Source organism: Panthera uncia, chromosome B1, assembly GCF_023721935.1.
Source record: "Panthera uncia isolate 11264 chromosome B1, Puncia_PCG_1.0, whole genome shotgun sequence".
NCBI lineage: Eukaryota > Metazoa > Chordata > Mammalia > Carnivora > Felidae > Panthera > Panthera uncia.
In genome coordinates, this window is record NC_064811.1 from 199,024,362 (window position 1) to 199,038,111 (window position 13,750).

At 57.4% G+C, this 13,750-nt stretch overlaps 1 protein-coding gene and 1 long non-coding RNA gene across 5 annotated transcripts in view; one reads left to right on the plus strand and one right to left on the minus strand.

Annotated features, from left to right (window-relative positions):
* The window catches only part of LOC125923505 (uncharacterized), a 41,718-nt gene extending 38,918 nt beyond the window's left edge, over positions 1 to 2,800 (plus strand). Inside the window, exons 5-7 of one of the 2 annotated variants that reach the window (XR_007458068.1) lie at positions 675 to 949; positions 1,287 to 1,384; positions 2,184 to 2,800. This is a non-coding gene — a long non-coding RNA (uncharacterized LOC125923505). The remainder of the gene's footprint in view (positions 1 to 674; positions 950 to 1,286; positions 1,385 to 2,183) is intronic. The other variant, XR_007458067.1, reaches the window with a different exon arrangement.
* Positions 1 to 13,750, minus strand: part of DLGAP2 (DLG associated protein 2) — a 386,235-nt gene that overhangs the window by 21,347 nt on the left and 351,138 nt on the right. For 2 of the 3 annotated variants that reach the window (XM_049631829.1, XM_049631828.1), the window contains 3 exons: positions 7,207 to 7,556; positions 6,207 to 6,248; positions 90 to 175 (listed from right to left, as the gene is read on the minus strand). In XM_049631829.1, coding sequence (XP_049487786.1) covers positions 90 to 175; positions 6,207 to 6,248; positions 7,207 to 7,556 — 478 coding nt within the window. The remainder of the gene's footprint in view (positions 1 to 89; positions 176 to 6,206; positions 6,249 to 7,206; positions 7,557 to 13,750) is intronic. The other variant, XM_049631830.1, reaches the window with a different exon arrangement.

Below are 13,750 nucleotides of genomic sequence, written 5' to 3' on the forward strand. Positions count from 1 at the left end.
AACAGATCATTCCTTCCTGCTGGGGAACCTCGTATCCCTAACAGGTCGTTCCTGCTGAGGACCTTGTATATTTCAAAGGGGCTGAATACCTCTTCTCATCTTCCACCTGGACGCCAACAGAGTGGTATTCCCGCAGGCCTCGGCTCTCCGTGTCCGAATCTGTGGCTGTTTCCACCTAGTATAACACAGAACATCTTATTTTAGAACCACGACAGGGGACCTTGGTGAGGGACTGTTTTTTGTGTGTGTTCATTTGCTGTAATTAATTGCACATGTAATTAATACAGAGTTCCACTTGACCCAGTAAAAATCACAGAGAGAGGGAAATGCATTGTACTGGTGTAATTACATTGCTACTGCGTTTCATCAAAGTTTACATAACTCCTTGAACTCAGTGTTGTGCTCTGATCTCTTAAACCTATGCAAATACAACTGCTTAGCTCAGCTAAGGCAAGAAAGAGGCTTTGTTGGGTTGCATTATTATAGGGCTGAAAAGCTCCTATCACACCCTACAGTGGAGAAAGTAAGTACAGCACGAACCAGAGCTTGCAACAACATAAGCAATTTAATGGAAGTATACTGGTGGCGGTATCCACATACAAAAACACACGGAAAGGACTTTCAGTGTTTACCGGGGATATTGAGGCAATGTCTCTGACTGTTCCCACCTGCAGGTGTCTCTTGTTTGCTACCAGGACTGTGTGCGGCAAGGCCATGTCAGAACACAGCAGAGACTGCATTTCCCATGGAGTCCTGATCGTGGTTCTCCTTGCCAAAATCTCTCCCAAACCCAGAAAGCATTTCAGGACCACGAGCAGGGACACACGAGGGAACTCTGAGACACTCCGTTTTGTGGAAAACAACAACAACAACAACAACAACAACAACAACAACAACAACAAAAACCTCTCGGTGCGAAAAGTCTGTGAAACCAAAGGTTAGTTTAATCGTAAGTATTATCCTGGCTACGCAAACATCCCTTTCCTTTTTCCCAGAAAAGATTACTTACTATATCAGTAGGATTTTGACCCCAATCTAAAATGCCACAGCTAAGTTGTAAAACACATTTTTTTTTCTTAAAAGTATTAATGATTGCCACAAGGGTAAGATATAACCCATTAAACAAACAATTGTGACATTCTCTTCTGTGATGATGAGAGACTGTCGTTGTAATTTGTGGCTGTCCTATGGCTGAGCTCATACCATCGAGGGCCAACTAAATTTGTGGCAAAGAGAAATAATGATCTTGATAGCTGATAATTTGTTTTATGCTTACCCCGCACCAGGCACTGTGCTAAGAGCATAGGAAGCATTATTGCATGGAGTGCCCACGATACTCCTGCTGTTACTTCCTGCCACACTGGACAGCTGAGAATCAGAGAAGGTGAGAAACTTGCCCAGGGGTGCACAGCTCACTAGGGCAGAAGGAGGGTTTACACCTGAGTCTCTCTGACTGCAGCACCAGGCTCTTCCTAATTGTTTGCGGCCGGAATAAATCCGGCCGCGTGAAGACTCTGGCACCCCCAAGAATCACCGAGAACACCCCCTCTTACTGCTGGAGTCCCGAACACGTACACACAGGTCGCACCTCCTTTGTGTCGCGTGGTTTGACATGGGGTGACCCCCAGGGGAGGGACACTGTTGAATCAAAATCCTATCCCTGCTGCTGTCTCTCCTTCCCTCTCCAGTTTTAAGGGGGTCATGGCTTTGATGAAGTTCACCTTCCTGGTCGTGGAGACTGTTACCACTATTATCTTACACAAAGGATCACAATAAAAATTAAAGTATTGGGAACATCGTCCCCGTCAGAGCAAACAGAGCTGCCTTGTGTCTTATCTGCTTGCTACTCCGTTTTATGAACACGACCTAATTTATCTGTAATCAGTCTTCGCTGGAGGGGTAATGTGCTTATTTCTAGTTTTCTGCCATTATTTATGCTGCTGCTATAGATATGCATCTGCACGTGTGTGTGTGCTTTTGTGACTATTTTCACAGCACGGGTGATTTCTGGGTCAAAGGTATTACTATGCCTGACGATTTTGGTCGATGTCGTCGAATGTGATAGACTCATAATATGGGGGAGATCACTGCGTACATATACTTTTAGAAAGACTTTTGTAATGGAAAGAGCACAGGGTTTTATCATCAAGATGTTCAGAATATTTGCTTCACTTCTACTTTAGGATTTTGGTCTACCAAATTACCTTACTCTGGCAAACGTGTGAGGCGTTCATCGTAGTGGTATGTAGAAGGTGAAACACAGCGGGTAGTCATGGAGGAGAACGGTGACATGGGGTCGGGTATGATTTGCTCAAGACACAGAACGCTATGCAGCTGCGACACGGAAGATGCTTATGGTCCAAGGCACATTAGCAAGTGGCGTGAACGGTGCAGTCGGGAGCTGTGTGCGTACACACGAAACACGCACATGTTCACGGGCATGTGAACACGTTGCATAAGTGACTAATGCATACAAGCAGACAGTAAGACATTTTCTCCCCTTGTCCCGTCTGCACATCCCCTCCGCTGGACCCCTCTTACGTTCCTAGCAAATGAGGAGAGTACAGCTTCTGGAGTCAGGTTCTGCTACTGCCTGGCCCTGTGACCCTCTGGTGAGTCTCTTAGATTTGGTTGAATCTCTTCTTCCTCGTCTCAAAGATGAGGGGACATCGGACACTTCATTTAATTGTAAGACGCCACAGGAAGCCAGAGTCACGGGTGCCTGTCCACAGCAAGTGTTAACGCTCTGTCTTCGCACCTCAACTGTTAACAGTCAGGTGTGTGTGATATGGACATTAAATTTGAGGAATTTCACAGATTTACAGTGGTTGTCACGTGTAACTTTCTTGAGGGAAAAACGTAGTTATCCCTATTTTCAGAAGGTAAAGGCTGAGGGGGATGGTAAAATCATGTATCGCCTGGATGAGCTAAATACTTATCCATTTTGGAAATCCTGGGACCAGAGACCCTTGTATAGATGGAAAAAAACAAATTTAGGACACAGAAAAGGAATTACTACTTTACACAGTGGGAAGGAAATGAAAGGAATGTCTTCCCAAGAGGAGACTCTGGCTAGAAGGGTCGAGTGATCTTAAAAGGTTTGAGAACTATAGACCGATGTTCATTTTCACAAGACCGGCCATGGACTAGGCTTCGAGAGGAAAGCTGTATTTTAAGCGAACTCTTTCTGAAGGGCTCCCTGATGCACGGGGACAGACGCCTCTGCAGTCACCGCAGTGGGTGGCGAGTGCCTTCACGAAGACCGACCCGGCTCTGCGCACCCCGCAGCGGCTCTCCCTGCGTAAGGCCAGAGCACTGGGAGCAGAGCCGTGTGCCGTGGGGAGAGGCAGGGAGGGGGACTTGTAAATACGGTCCATGCTGTTGCGTGCGTGCGTGTGCACGTGTGTGTCCGTGTGTGTGTGTGACTGCGCGAGTGTAGTGTGTATGTGCAAGCGTGCACATGCATGTGTCTGTGTGTGCATCCACATGCCTGGCTGCACACGGGAGCACACACGTGTGCATGTGACCGTGTGTGCTCCAGCAGGTGCACAGTGAGTCTATGTGAACACACACGCACGAGCGTGCACACAGCACACGCACGAGCATGCTTGCACATGTGGGTGGGTATGAACACGTGTGAGTGTGCGTGTGAGGTGTGAGCCCACGGGTGCGCGCGTGTTGAGTGTGCATGCAGGTGTGTGCAGACACGTAAGCACAAGTGTACACAGGAGTGTGTGTGTGTGTGTGAGCGTCCAGGCACACACGTGTGAGCATGTGCATGTCGGGGAGTGTGAGCTGGACGGGAGGCGGCCCCCGTGTGCCCTGGCCCCGGTCTCCTGCATGTAGGGGTTTGTGGGAAGTCAGCTGACGACCTGCTGTCTGAGCCCCGCTTCCCCAGGACCAAGAGAAGGGTCCAGGCAGGCAGCCGGAACGGCCGTGGGCCGCGGCTCCGACGGCGCATCTTTGGCGGCTAAACGCGGATCGCTTCCGCTCTGCCTTCAAGACCTGGCGCGCGGCTGGGCAGGCGCACGGGGGCCGTGTCTCCCTCGGGGACCTGTTCCACGCCCAAGAGAGAAACGTGATCTGCCGGCCTGCCTGCCGGAAGAGGCTCAGCGCAGCTCTGAGAGCAGATGGCGGGGTGGGGGTGGGGGTGGGGGGCTTGCGGGGACGTGCGGCGGCTCAGGCTGGCGAGGGAGAAGTCCGCGTCGGCGGGCAGACCCACGCTCGCTCGGCCGGACGTTTGAGTGGAGTAACGAGGGGCCCGCATCGATGCCGCCGTCCAGTCCCACAACCCGGGGCTGCAGCAGACCGTCACTGCTCGCGCATCCGCCGGGACAGCTGAGGCAGGGGGCCTGCCCGTGAAGCCGAGCCGTGCTGCCCGCGGACAGGAGACACCTTGCGAGGACTCACAGACACAGACGCAGACGCACAAGCGAAGAAACCCCGTGGTGACGGACCAATCACAGACACGAACAGAAAGGGACACGAAGGAGAGAGGCACGCGTCACCGTCCAGGGAGGGAGGGGGGCGGGGCTGGGGGCGGGGCGTCACGGTACCGCCCCCTCCCGCGGCTAAGGCTGCGGAAGGCCTGGCGTCCTTCCCCCAAACCCGCAGAAACGGCGGGAAGACGTCGTGCGCTGTGCGTCGTCTGGTGTCCTCGTGCAGACGAGAGCCCGCCGTGCTTGTGGGAGCGTGGTCGGCGGTCAGGCGGGCCTCCCCCCGGGAGCCGGGCCGAGCGTGTGCCACGCTAGCCTCCTTCCTCTACGGGCGACGGGGACAGACCGGGGCGGACCGTGCTCGTCCACGCGAGTCGCAGGAATCGGGCCCGGTGAGGCTCGCAGAGGGCACCGTGCGGCCCTTCCCTCGATTCTCCCGCAAGGCCCCCCCTCCGTCCTTGGACGCTCACGGCCGTGTACCCGGAGGCAGGTCCCGGGCCCCCAAGCATCAGTCTCCCCGTCGGGAACTTGGGTGTGGTAACAACGGCTCCCGGGGGTGTGAGGTGAGAACGGGCCCGTACCGGGGCGCCAGGGGCACGGCGGCGTCGCGAGCTGCGCCTTCCCAGCCGGCCGGCCGGCCGGCCGGCCGCTGCTCCGGGCCCTCGGGGGTCTGTGGGGTCTTGCCCTCCGCTTAAGTGGCCCCCTCACCCCGTTTCCTGGTGCTTTGCTCTTTGAGTGAGCTGCCTACACTCCCAGCTGTCACTTCTTTGACCTATGTACGCTAAGACGGGTTTCTGTGACGACGTGTCCTCTTGGCTCCTCCGTTCTTTGGTCTGACAACTGCCAGGTTACAGGCTCACAGGATATTGTGCATTTTTTCTGCCACAAAACAGAGCTGAGTCCAGCACACGCGCTCACTCACACTGGTTCTCACGGACCACTCGGCCACCGTCACCCGCGCGCCACTTATCAATCCGACATTTACCGAGCACTTGCTATGTGCCAGGCGCTGTGCTAGGCGCTGGGGTGTGAAGAGGGGGAGGGGCAGCCCTCCCAGACATGCGCTCGGGGGGCGGCTGCAGCAAAGGCTTCTGGGAAGCGGTTTACGCGGGAACCGCGGGAAGCAGTGAGTGGTGGCAGCGGGAGGAAGAAGGACGTTCCCGCAGAGGGAAGGCGTGCTTGCGAGAAGCACAAAGGGCCACGGGGCAAGTAAAAGTGTGGGGGCTTCGGGGGGGGGGGTGAGGCGGAGGCGGGAGGAGGCACTGCCCAGCGGCCGGGTGACCGAACGCGACACGTGTTCCTGCTCTTAGCGGACAGTGTCAGAGGCCGACGTGCCCCTCCTTGTCCACGGCTGGCGTGGGCAGCCAGTCGGAAGCCGGTGGCAGGGGAGAAGGCCAGAGGGTGCGGGGGCGCCCGGGGGTGTGGAGTCAGCCTCCTTAACTCGGGGACCGCACACGTCTTCCCTGGAGACGTGACTTCAGAGCCAGGACGGCCAGGGACCCCGGAGCCCCACGTCCCACCGCTGGGGCCCCGGCAAGCCCGTCGACTGCCGCGTTACCGGCCCGGTTTGAGCCTCATCTTTGCCCTCGTCAGAGTGGCGTTAATTGCACGTCACTGGGGAGGCGGTCAGCGGGGAACACCTAGCATAGCGCCTGGCATATAGAATCAGGACAGAGAGAGGTGACAGAGCGTTTGTATGAATAATCCAAAACAGGGAGAGAAAATAAAAATTCATGCGTACTTGGCTTTGGAGTATATCTTGGTACTTACATCTGACCTTGGGTATGGCTGATGTTCTGGGAATTCAGAATCCTAAACAAAACAATGAAGCCACAGTGTGGAGACCTGGTTCAGACGACCTAGTCGAGCGGGCGGTCTCCCCAGCCTGCTCTCCCGTGTCCCCGGGATGCCCGGCACGCGCGGCCCGCGGTCGGGGCTCCGTTCACCCTCTCCCTGGCGGCCAGGAAGTCCTGATTTTACAACTTCCGGCTGCACACAGGCTGAATGGAGGCGAGCCGCGCTTGCAGAATCTTGCCGTGCGGCAGAATCTTGTGGGGACAGTCGCCGAGGCAAGACAGGGTCGGCGTGAGGGTGACCTGTGCCCCTGAGTGAAAGGGGGCTCCTGGGTCCTCACCACGTGCCTCCCGCCCCCTGCCCGGAGACCGCGGCACCCTGTGCGGGCAGCGCGTCGGGATCTCGGGCGGGAATTGGGGCCTCGGGGTGCCGTGATCCCTCGGTGGTCTGAAACTACGGGCCTGGCTTTGCCTCCCCCACTACAGGCCCAGAGGGCCCCACGGCCGGCGCACAAGCGCCTTCTGGGGGCCGTGACCTGAGCAGCTGTGGGCTCGCCTCAGTCTTTGTTCCTTTTACCGTTTTATTCCCAATGCCCTTTCCCCCCACTTAAGTGTTTGGCCAAAAGACTGGAAGGCTTTCAAAACACCAGGGTCCACCAAAAATACCATCCTTCCGAAGCATCAAAATGAGCTGTCTGCACACTCTCTAAGCGGCCGGTGGCCCCTAGAAACTGCCCTGGGGGGTGGGGGGCCCAGGGTGGCAGGGGCGGGTGTGAGGCGGGGGCCCCAGCTGCCCCCGGGGGGGGGGGGCGCCCGGCTGCAGACTTGCAGGCTGCGGTGCGGACGAGCTGGGCCCGGCTCTCGCATCGGCGGCCTCAGAGGCCGCGCTCCCCGCCAGGGCCCCAGGGCGGCCGGGCGCCTTGTGTCAGTCTACGCTATTCGCAGAGCCCGCTGAGCGGGCGGCAGAGAGAGTCTACCTGGATCCCGATGGAGGAGCGCCGGCTCTTGAGGAAGTCTTCCGCCTTGGACACCAGGACGGCCTTGTCGCTGGTCCGCGTGGAGCCGCTCTGGCCCTCGGCAGCCAGGCGCTGGGCCGCGGCCGTCTCCAGGGCGAGGCTCATGGCCTTGTTGCTGTCCAGACTGTCTGTGGAGTTGTAGAGGCCGCGGCCATCCTGGGGCCACGGGGACGCCCTCTGGGCGCGGCTGTCCTGGTAGGCGTCCTGGGTGGACTCCGTGCTACTCTGCGCCGTCACCGAGATCAGGGGCTTGGACGTGGTGCGCGGGGGCACGGGCGGCGGGGTCTTCTTGTAATTCGCGTACGACACGGCTGCGAGGGAAATCAGAGTCCCATCAGCAGAAGCACCTTCCCCTCCCCCGCCCGGAAACCGGGTCCCCCGTCCGCCCCCCTACAACCCGCCGGGCCTTTCGGAACCGTGGCCTAAGAAGTAGCGCAAACCGTGGGGGGAACCGCGTGCTCACCGAGTCCGCACAGATACACTCGTAACAGAGAAAAAGGGTGAAGCCCCCCCAAAATGCAACAATGGCGACCGGACTAAGGGAGTTCTGACTCAGCAGGACAGACGGTGAGCATCGTGGGCAATGCTCGTGTCTTCGCGCCCGGCTAAGGAGCACGACACGCTAAATTATGTCCAGATGAAGGAGGAATGTACTTGCAAAGAAAACCTGTGTACAGAAAAAAGGTTAGAAGCACAGAAAACCTTCGCCAGGTCATCACCGAGGGAAAGCGTGGCTGACCGTTCTCTCCTCCGCTTCTGTGTTTGAGGAATGTTTGTGATGAGCAAGTTCTATTCTTCCAACGGACACGAATGTGATCTGAGAAGCTTGCTCCCTGTAAGGACATGCTTACTGGGAGTAAGCATAGACGTCGGTGGAGAAGGGACACCGGGATCCCAGATCAACCCCCGGCCCAAGCCTCGCTCACGTGTGTGCCCCTCACCAGCCGCCCGTCTCCCCCTGTCCTTCACATCGGGCTTCTCCACCCCCAGCCACAGTCAATCCACCGAAGAATACAGACGTATCTGGACGTGGAGTTACACTAAATGTCTCTGAACTCATTAGACACCTTTGCCGGCTCAGCGTGTTACTTATTTTTCAAGTGACGACGAACTAGTCCTTTTTCACACGAATGTGTTTTCCATTACAGCTGATGATTTTCCTTTTTTAATTAAAAAAGAAGTTTAATTTTTGAGAGACAGAGACAGAGTATGAGCAGGGGAGGGGCAGAGAGAGCTGGAGACACAGAATCTGAAGCAGGCTCCAGACTCTAAGCTGTCAGCACGGAGCCTGACATGGGGCTCGAACCCACGAACCCTGAGACCATGACCTGAGCTGAAGTCGGACGCTCAACCGACTGAGCCACCCAGGCACCCTGATGATTCTTCTTTATGTGGAAAGAAGAGCCCACAGGAGTGCTTTTGAAACAGACTCCTTCACCACAGTGCAGTGCAAAAACGCACGCACGCGGTCCACAGGCAGGTGAGGGCTGCTGTGTGCCCGGCCGCATGTGCATGGGAGCATCTCCTGGGGAGCACTTGGCATCCCCCCCCAGGGGGGAGAAGACTGGGCAAGTTTCACCTACGATTTTCAGAAGCTGTCCCGAGTCACCGTCCTGCTGCGGCACTTGGGAGCACAGGATTTCCCCTGTTCTGTTCCTGAGGATTTCAATGCCCTTCCCTGTTCCCTATCCTCTCCCCCAATTACTGCTTCATCTGTGTTAATGGGTTTTCCTAATAAATAAAACCTCAGATGTCATTCCAAATAAAAGTCGGCAAATGACAAAATAAAGCGAGTTTGTCACGTCAGGATGATCTGAGTTTAAAGGCATCAAAACTGCACGTGAAAATTTATGAAACGGACACATTTTTAAACGAATGCATCAAAAGAGACTCTGGAAGGCAGGAAACAGATGGAGGGAGACAGTTTTTGGAAACACAGGCTTTGAACTCTGTCTACACAGAGGAGCATCTAAAATCACCTTTCTTATTTTAACGATTTCCCCCCTGATGTGGATCAAGCTCTAAAGGAAGATTATCGAACACGGACCATACTCGAGGTGTTATTCTAGGAGATTCAGACACGCACGCAGTATGGTTCCTGAGCTCAAACACAAACTGCTTGACGTGTTGAATATAAGGGTGCGGGCCTCGGGGGTGGAGGCTGTTGGTGCCTTCTCTGCACCGCTGGGCACCGTTCCCTGTCCCGGGACATCCCTCTCATCTCGTGTCCTGGGGTCACCTCTGCCGAACCCCTGCCTTCCCCGGAGGGCTTGGACATCCTCCTCCGGGAGTGTCCCGCCCTTGCTGTCAAAGTGGTTGAAGTGGCTAGGTTGGTGGCAGAGGGCTCGGTCTCCATCGGATCTCAGGGAATCACAAGGGCGCTCGCCCCTGCACCTACCCACTGACGTGTGGTGGGTCTGCTTGGGTCTCTGCCTGTGAGACGCTCACTGCAGCCGCCTGCCCTCTCCCGCCCTCCCTGTTCCTTCTCTTCCTCTCTGGCTCCCACACCTTCCCTGTCACTAAACTTCAGAGGCCACCAAGCCCTTGCTCTGCTGGACTTTACCTCCTTCCCCGCTCACCAGCCGCCTCTCAGCCCCACGCTCCTGAACCCTGCGCGGCTCCCTCTCGGGTCTGTAGGGATCCACAGGAGGGTGTCTATGGGACTCACCGCAGATCAGCGGGCAGGTATCTGCCGAGGGCACCGTGGGCCACGGTGGGGCTGCTGCCGGGGAAATCCACAGAAGTGGGCCCGCTGGCCCCACGGGCCACGGTGTTCAACCTCAGAGCCGCTAGGAAGCCCCTCCCCCCCGCCCCCGCCCCCAGCTCCGGCCCCGGCCTGCAGCCTCAGCGGAACCCTCTGTGTGCGGGTACCCTCGCCTTGGCTGGCCCTCCCCCCGCTTCCTGGCCACCCTCTTTAGAGGCTTCTGCAACAGGTGGTCGGCGACAGATGCCTGGGTTCGGACCCCAGTGCAGCCTGCTAGCGGCCGGTGGGACATTCGGCAACAGCAATTTTAACAAAATCTCGCGCATCTGCCAAGTGGGGATAAAGCAGCCCCCGTGCTATGATTTGTTTCGAGGATAAAATGTGTGAGCACACTGATGGCACCTGGACCGGCCTGCGCCCATGTGTGCTGGCTGCAGTCCTTTGCTGTGTCCCGTCCCTCCTCTGTCCCACAGTGTGTGCCTCCTCCCGGAGCCAGCCCGTGCCCCACCCTTCTCCGTCCTGACCTTCCTCGACCTAAACTTTTGTTCTTGATCCTTAAACAGCCCACTTGAAAGGGTCCATCTCCCCTTGGGAGATCACATCCAGCCTTTGTCTTTACCGTGTCCTCCTGTGTCGCTGCACCTCCCCGCCCCCTCACCTGCACCATCTCCACCCCCCTCACCTGCACCTTCCCCACCCACCGCCCCCCTCACTGCTTCAAGGGCCTCCAAGGACAGCATGCAAAGGCCCACTTTCAAGTCCCCAAGCCTGTGACTGTGTTGAGCCCCATTTCCCCTCTCACATTTACTGTTGGATGACTTCATCCTATGTCTCCAACACGGCGACACATCCCCTTCTGGGCTTCAACTGTTGCCCCTGACTGGCCCCAAAGTCACACCCTCCTGTGCTGCAGTTCCCATTATGGATGGGGACAGCTTCTGGTCTGCGGCCCAGTTCTCTCAGACTCAGCACTCAGCTCTCTCTGTGGCTCGTCTGGCGCAAGGGCACCCCTTGGGTTTGTCCTCCAGACGGGACAGTGATCCTCCCTGGCCCCAAGCCAGTCTCGTGCAAGCTTCCTCACTGACGTCTGTGAACGGACTCTGGTCTGCTCCCCTGGCTTCGCGCCCGTGCTCCTGAGTCCTGAGTGCCCCATCCTTCCTCCTCGTGGCTGTTGCTGGCCTCAGTGATCACCACCCTCTCCAGCCCATCAGTCCTCTGGATCACACGTGGATGCTCCACAGACATCGCTGCAGGTGCCCTACGTGGCGCCTGTCTCTCTCAGGCTCTCGCCTCCTTCCTTTTATTTCCATCTTGTGTCTCATACGGGAGGCCTTCCCTGGGCCTCTCCTGACTCTCAGGCCCAGGAAATCTCCGTCTCAGCCATCCTGGCCCCAGGCCTACATCCATGGCAGCATTTCTTTGGGCGAGTGGTAGATACCAGACTCTGAACTTGTTCATTCCGGGGAGACGTGTGGTACCTGTGATGCCTGGGGCCATGGCTGGCACATAACTGGGGCTGGATGAGCTTATGGAAGAATCCTGTAGCTTTAGGACATGGCCATGGTCTCTGGGGAGAAGACATGGCTGAGGTCCTGGGAACTGTGGGGTCCCTCCCCCATCACCAGGGGCTATGTGGTTTCAGAACAGGTGAACTTCTGTAACAAGTGAAATGAAAACTGCGGAAGACCCACCTTCTTCACGAAGCTTATTTTTGGCGATGGAAAAACAAGCTACGGACATGTTTGTGCTTCTCAAACATTAACACAGAGGAAAATAACTTCTGCCGTCGATAAACTTAATTTACACGTACCGTACAGGTGCACGGAGGGGAAACACCAGTGGGTTCTGAGAGGAGCAAGGCCCCAGGGCACAGAGAGGCTTGGCCGGAAATCACTTTGAACATCTGGAGGGAGTTAAGCTGTGAGATGCAGAATCTCTAAAGCTGTGTCGGGTCGGAAATCCCTGCTGACCCCGCTGACCCAGGAGGAGGCATGAGGGGGCCTGAGAGTCAGGGGTGTGAGGGAGGGAAGAGCAGGCAGGACTCCTCCCGCCCAAGGAGCATGGGGTATGAGGACTGCCTGCGCTCACAGGGCAATCAGCGGGCAGCATTTGGGAGAAGGGCTCCAGGAAGCGGTCCTGGGGCAGGTTTTTAGCACAAAGGCAAAAGGGCGGAGGTCTGAGTGGGCAGAAAGGGAAGACACTAGTGAATACACTGGCATTCGGGGTGGACCCCAGGCCCGGGGGAAACGGAGAGTCAGAGCAGCTGGACAGCACCCTCAGCAGACGTCTCCACGGGGCTGAGTCCATTTTCTACCTGATGCTGTGGGCGGACGCAGGGCTCAGATGGGACCCGGTCAGATCTGCTGACGGCCAAGGCCCCTGCAGGGAGACCCTGGGGGAGCCCGGCCACCAGGCCTCGGCAGCTGACGCTTGCTCCGGTCTCTGACGGATCACAGCTCGCTCTGGAGGCCGGCGGCACCCACTCTCCTCGGGAGAGTGTGCCGTCCTATGTCAGCGGGCCGCTCCACTCTGGCAGCCACAGGGCCCTGGACTAGGGGTACGGATGCATCAGTCCAGGGGAGGCTGGAGAGGGGCCAGGCTGTGCTTGTCTATCCGTCTGAGCGGAACCGAGGTGCAGCGGAAACGTGCAGAGGCGGGTGCCTCGCCCTGTTCTCGGTTCCATCCATCACCGCGAGTTCAGCCGCGGCCACCTGGCAGTGCTCCGCACGGACCACAGGTGCATGATGAGCAAGGGCTGTGCCCTGAGGATTCAGATTTGGGGACTCTCAGGTCCCCACGTTAGACACTTCCGTGTGTTAGCCAGGGCGCTCCGCTGGGGCGGCCTGGCCTCCGCTCTCTGCCAGGGACGTGCTTGATGGTGTCACAACTGGGTGGGCACCGGAGGCCTGCTGGCATGTAGCAGGCAGAGGCCAGAAGAGCCGCTCCCCCCCCCCCCCTCCCCTAGCTGGGAATGCCATGGTGCTGGGGCTGCAAGTCATCTCCTGCTTCCCAGCGGGTCTCCTGTGCTCGTCCGTGAGATGAAGGGACGCGCCTGTGGGTGGCTCATCAGGCGAGAGCTCGTCATTTCCTTCTACTTGGTTACCCGTGGTGGCAATCCCGCTTCTTCCCAACCTGGATGAGGATTCAGAGTGCACTCCTTGTCCTTGAGGAATTGAGGCGGCCCAGTTAAACATCGGTTTCTCACAAAGCTTCTCTTACTACTACTTCATAATGTTGACGTCTCAGGGTACTAAGTGCGGTGTATACACACGAATAAGAGAACTGAGCGGGTGAGAGCGTGAGGAAGGCTCGCTGACGGACTATTTCGTGTGACAACACGGGCACTGGGTCATTGCTTCCGCGCTGACCCACCCGGCATCGTCCACCTTCTGCAAGGAGAGTCTGTAATGCCCTGTCCCCAGACTGCACGGGGCTGGCAGAAGGTAAGCATGGCCCCTGGGGCTCTGCGTGACACTCAAAGCACACAGGTGGCTGTGCTGTGGCTGACCGAAGAATTGTCCTGACCTGGCGGTAGCGGGGGTGACGATGAAGGACAACAGAGAAACACAGGACTGTGGTTAACAGGCGACGTCGGCTGTGACACAGGCACACTTGTCCTCGCCACACTGGCAGGAGCTGGAAGGTGCTCAAGAAATCCCCAAATTGGGCACATTCTGCTGCCGTGTCCATCTGGTGGCGCTCAAGGACTGTGACACCCCGGGGCCACGTTCTGCTGCCGTGTCCATCTCGTGGTGCTCAGGGACCGTGACACCCCGGGGCCACGTTCTGCTGCCGTGTCCA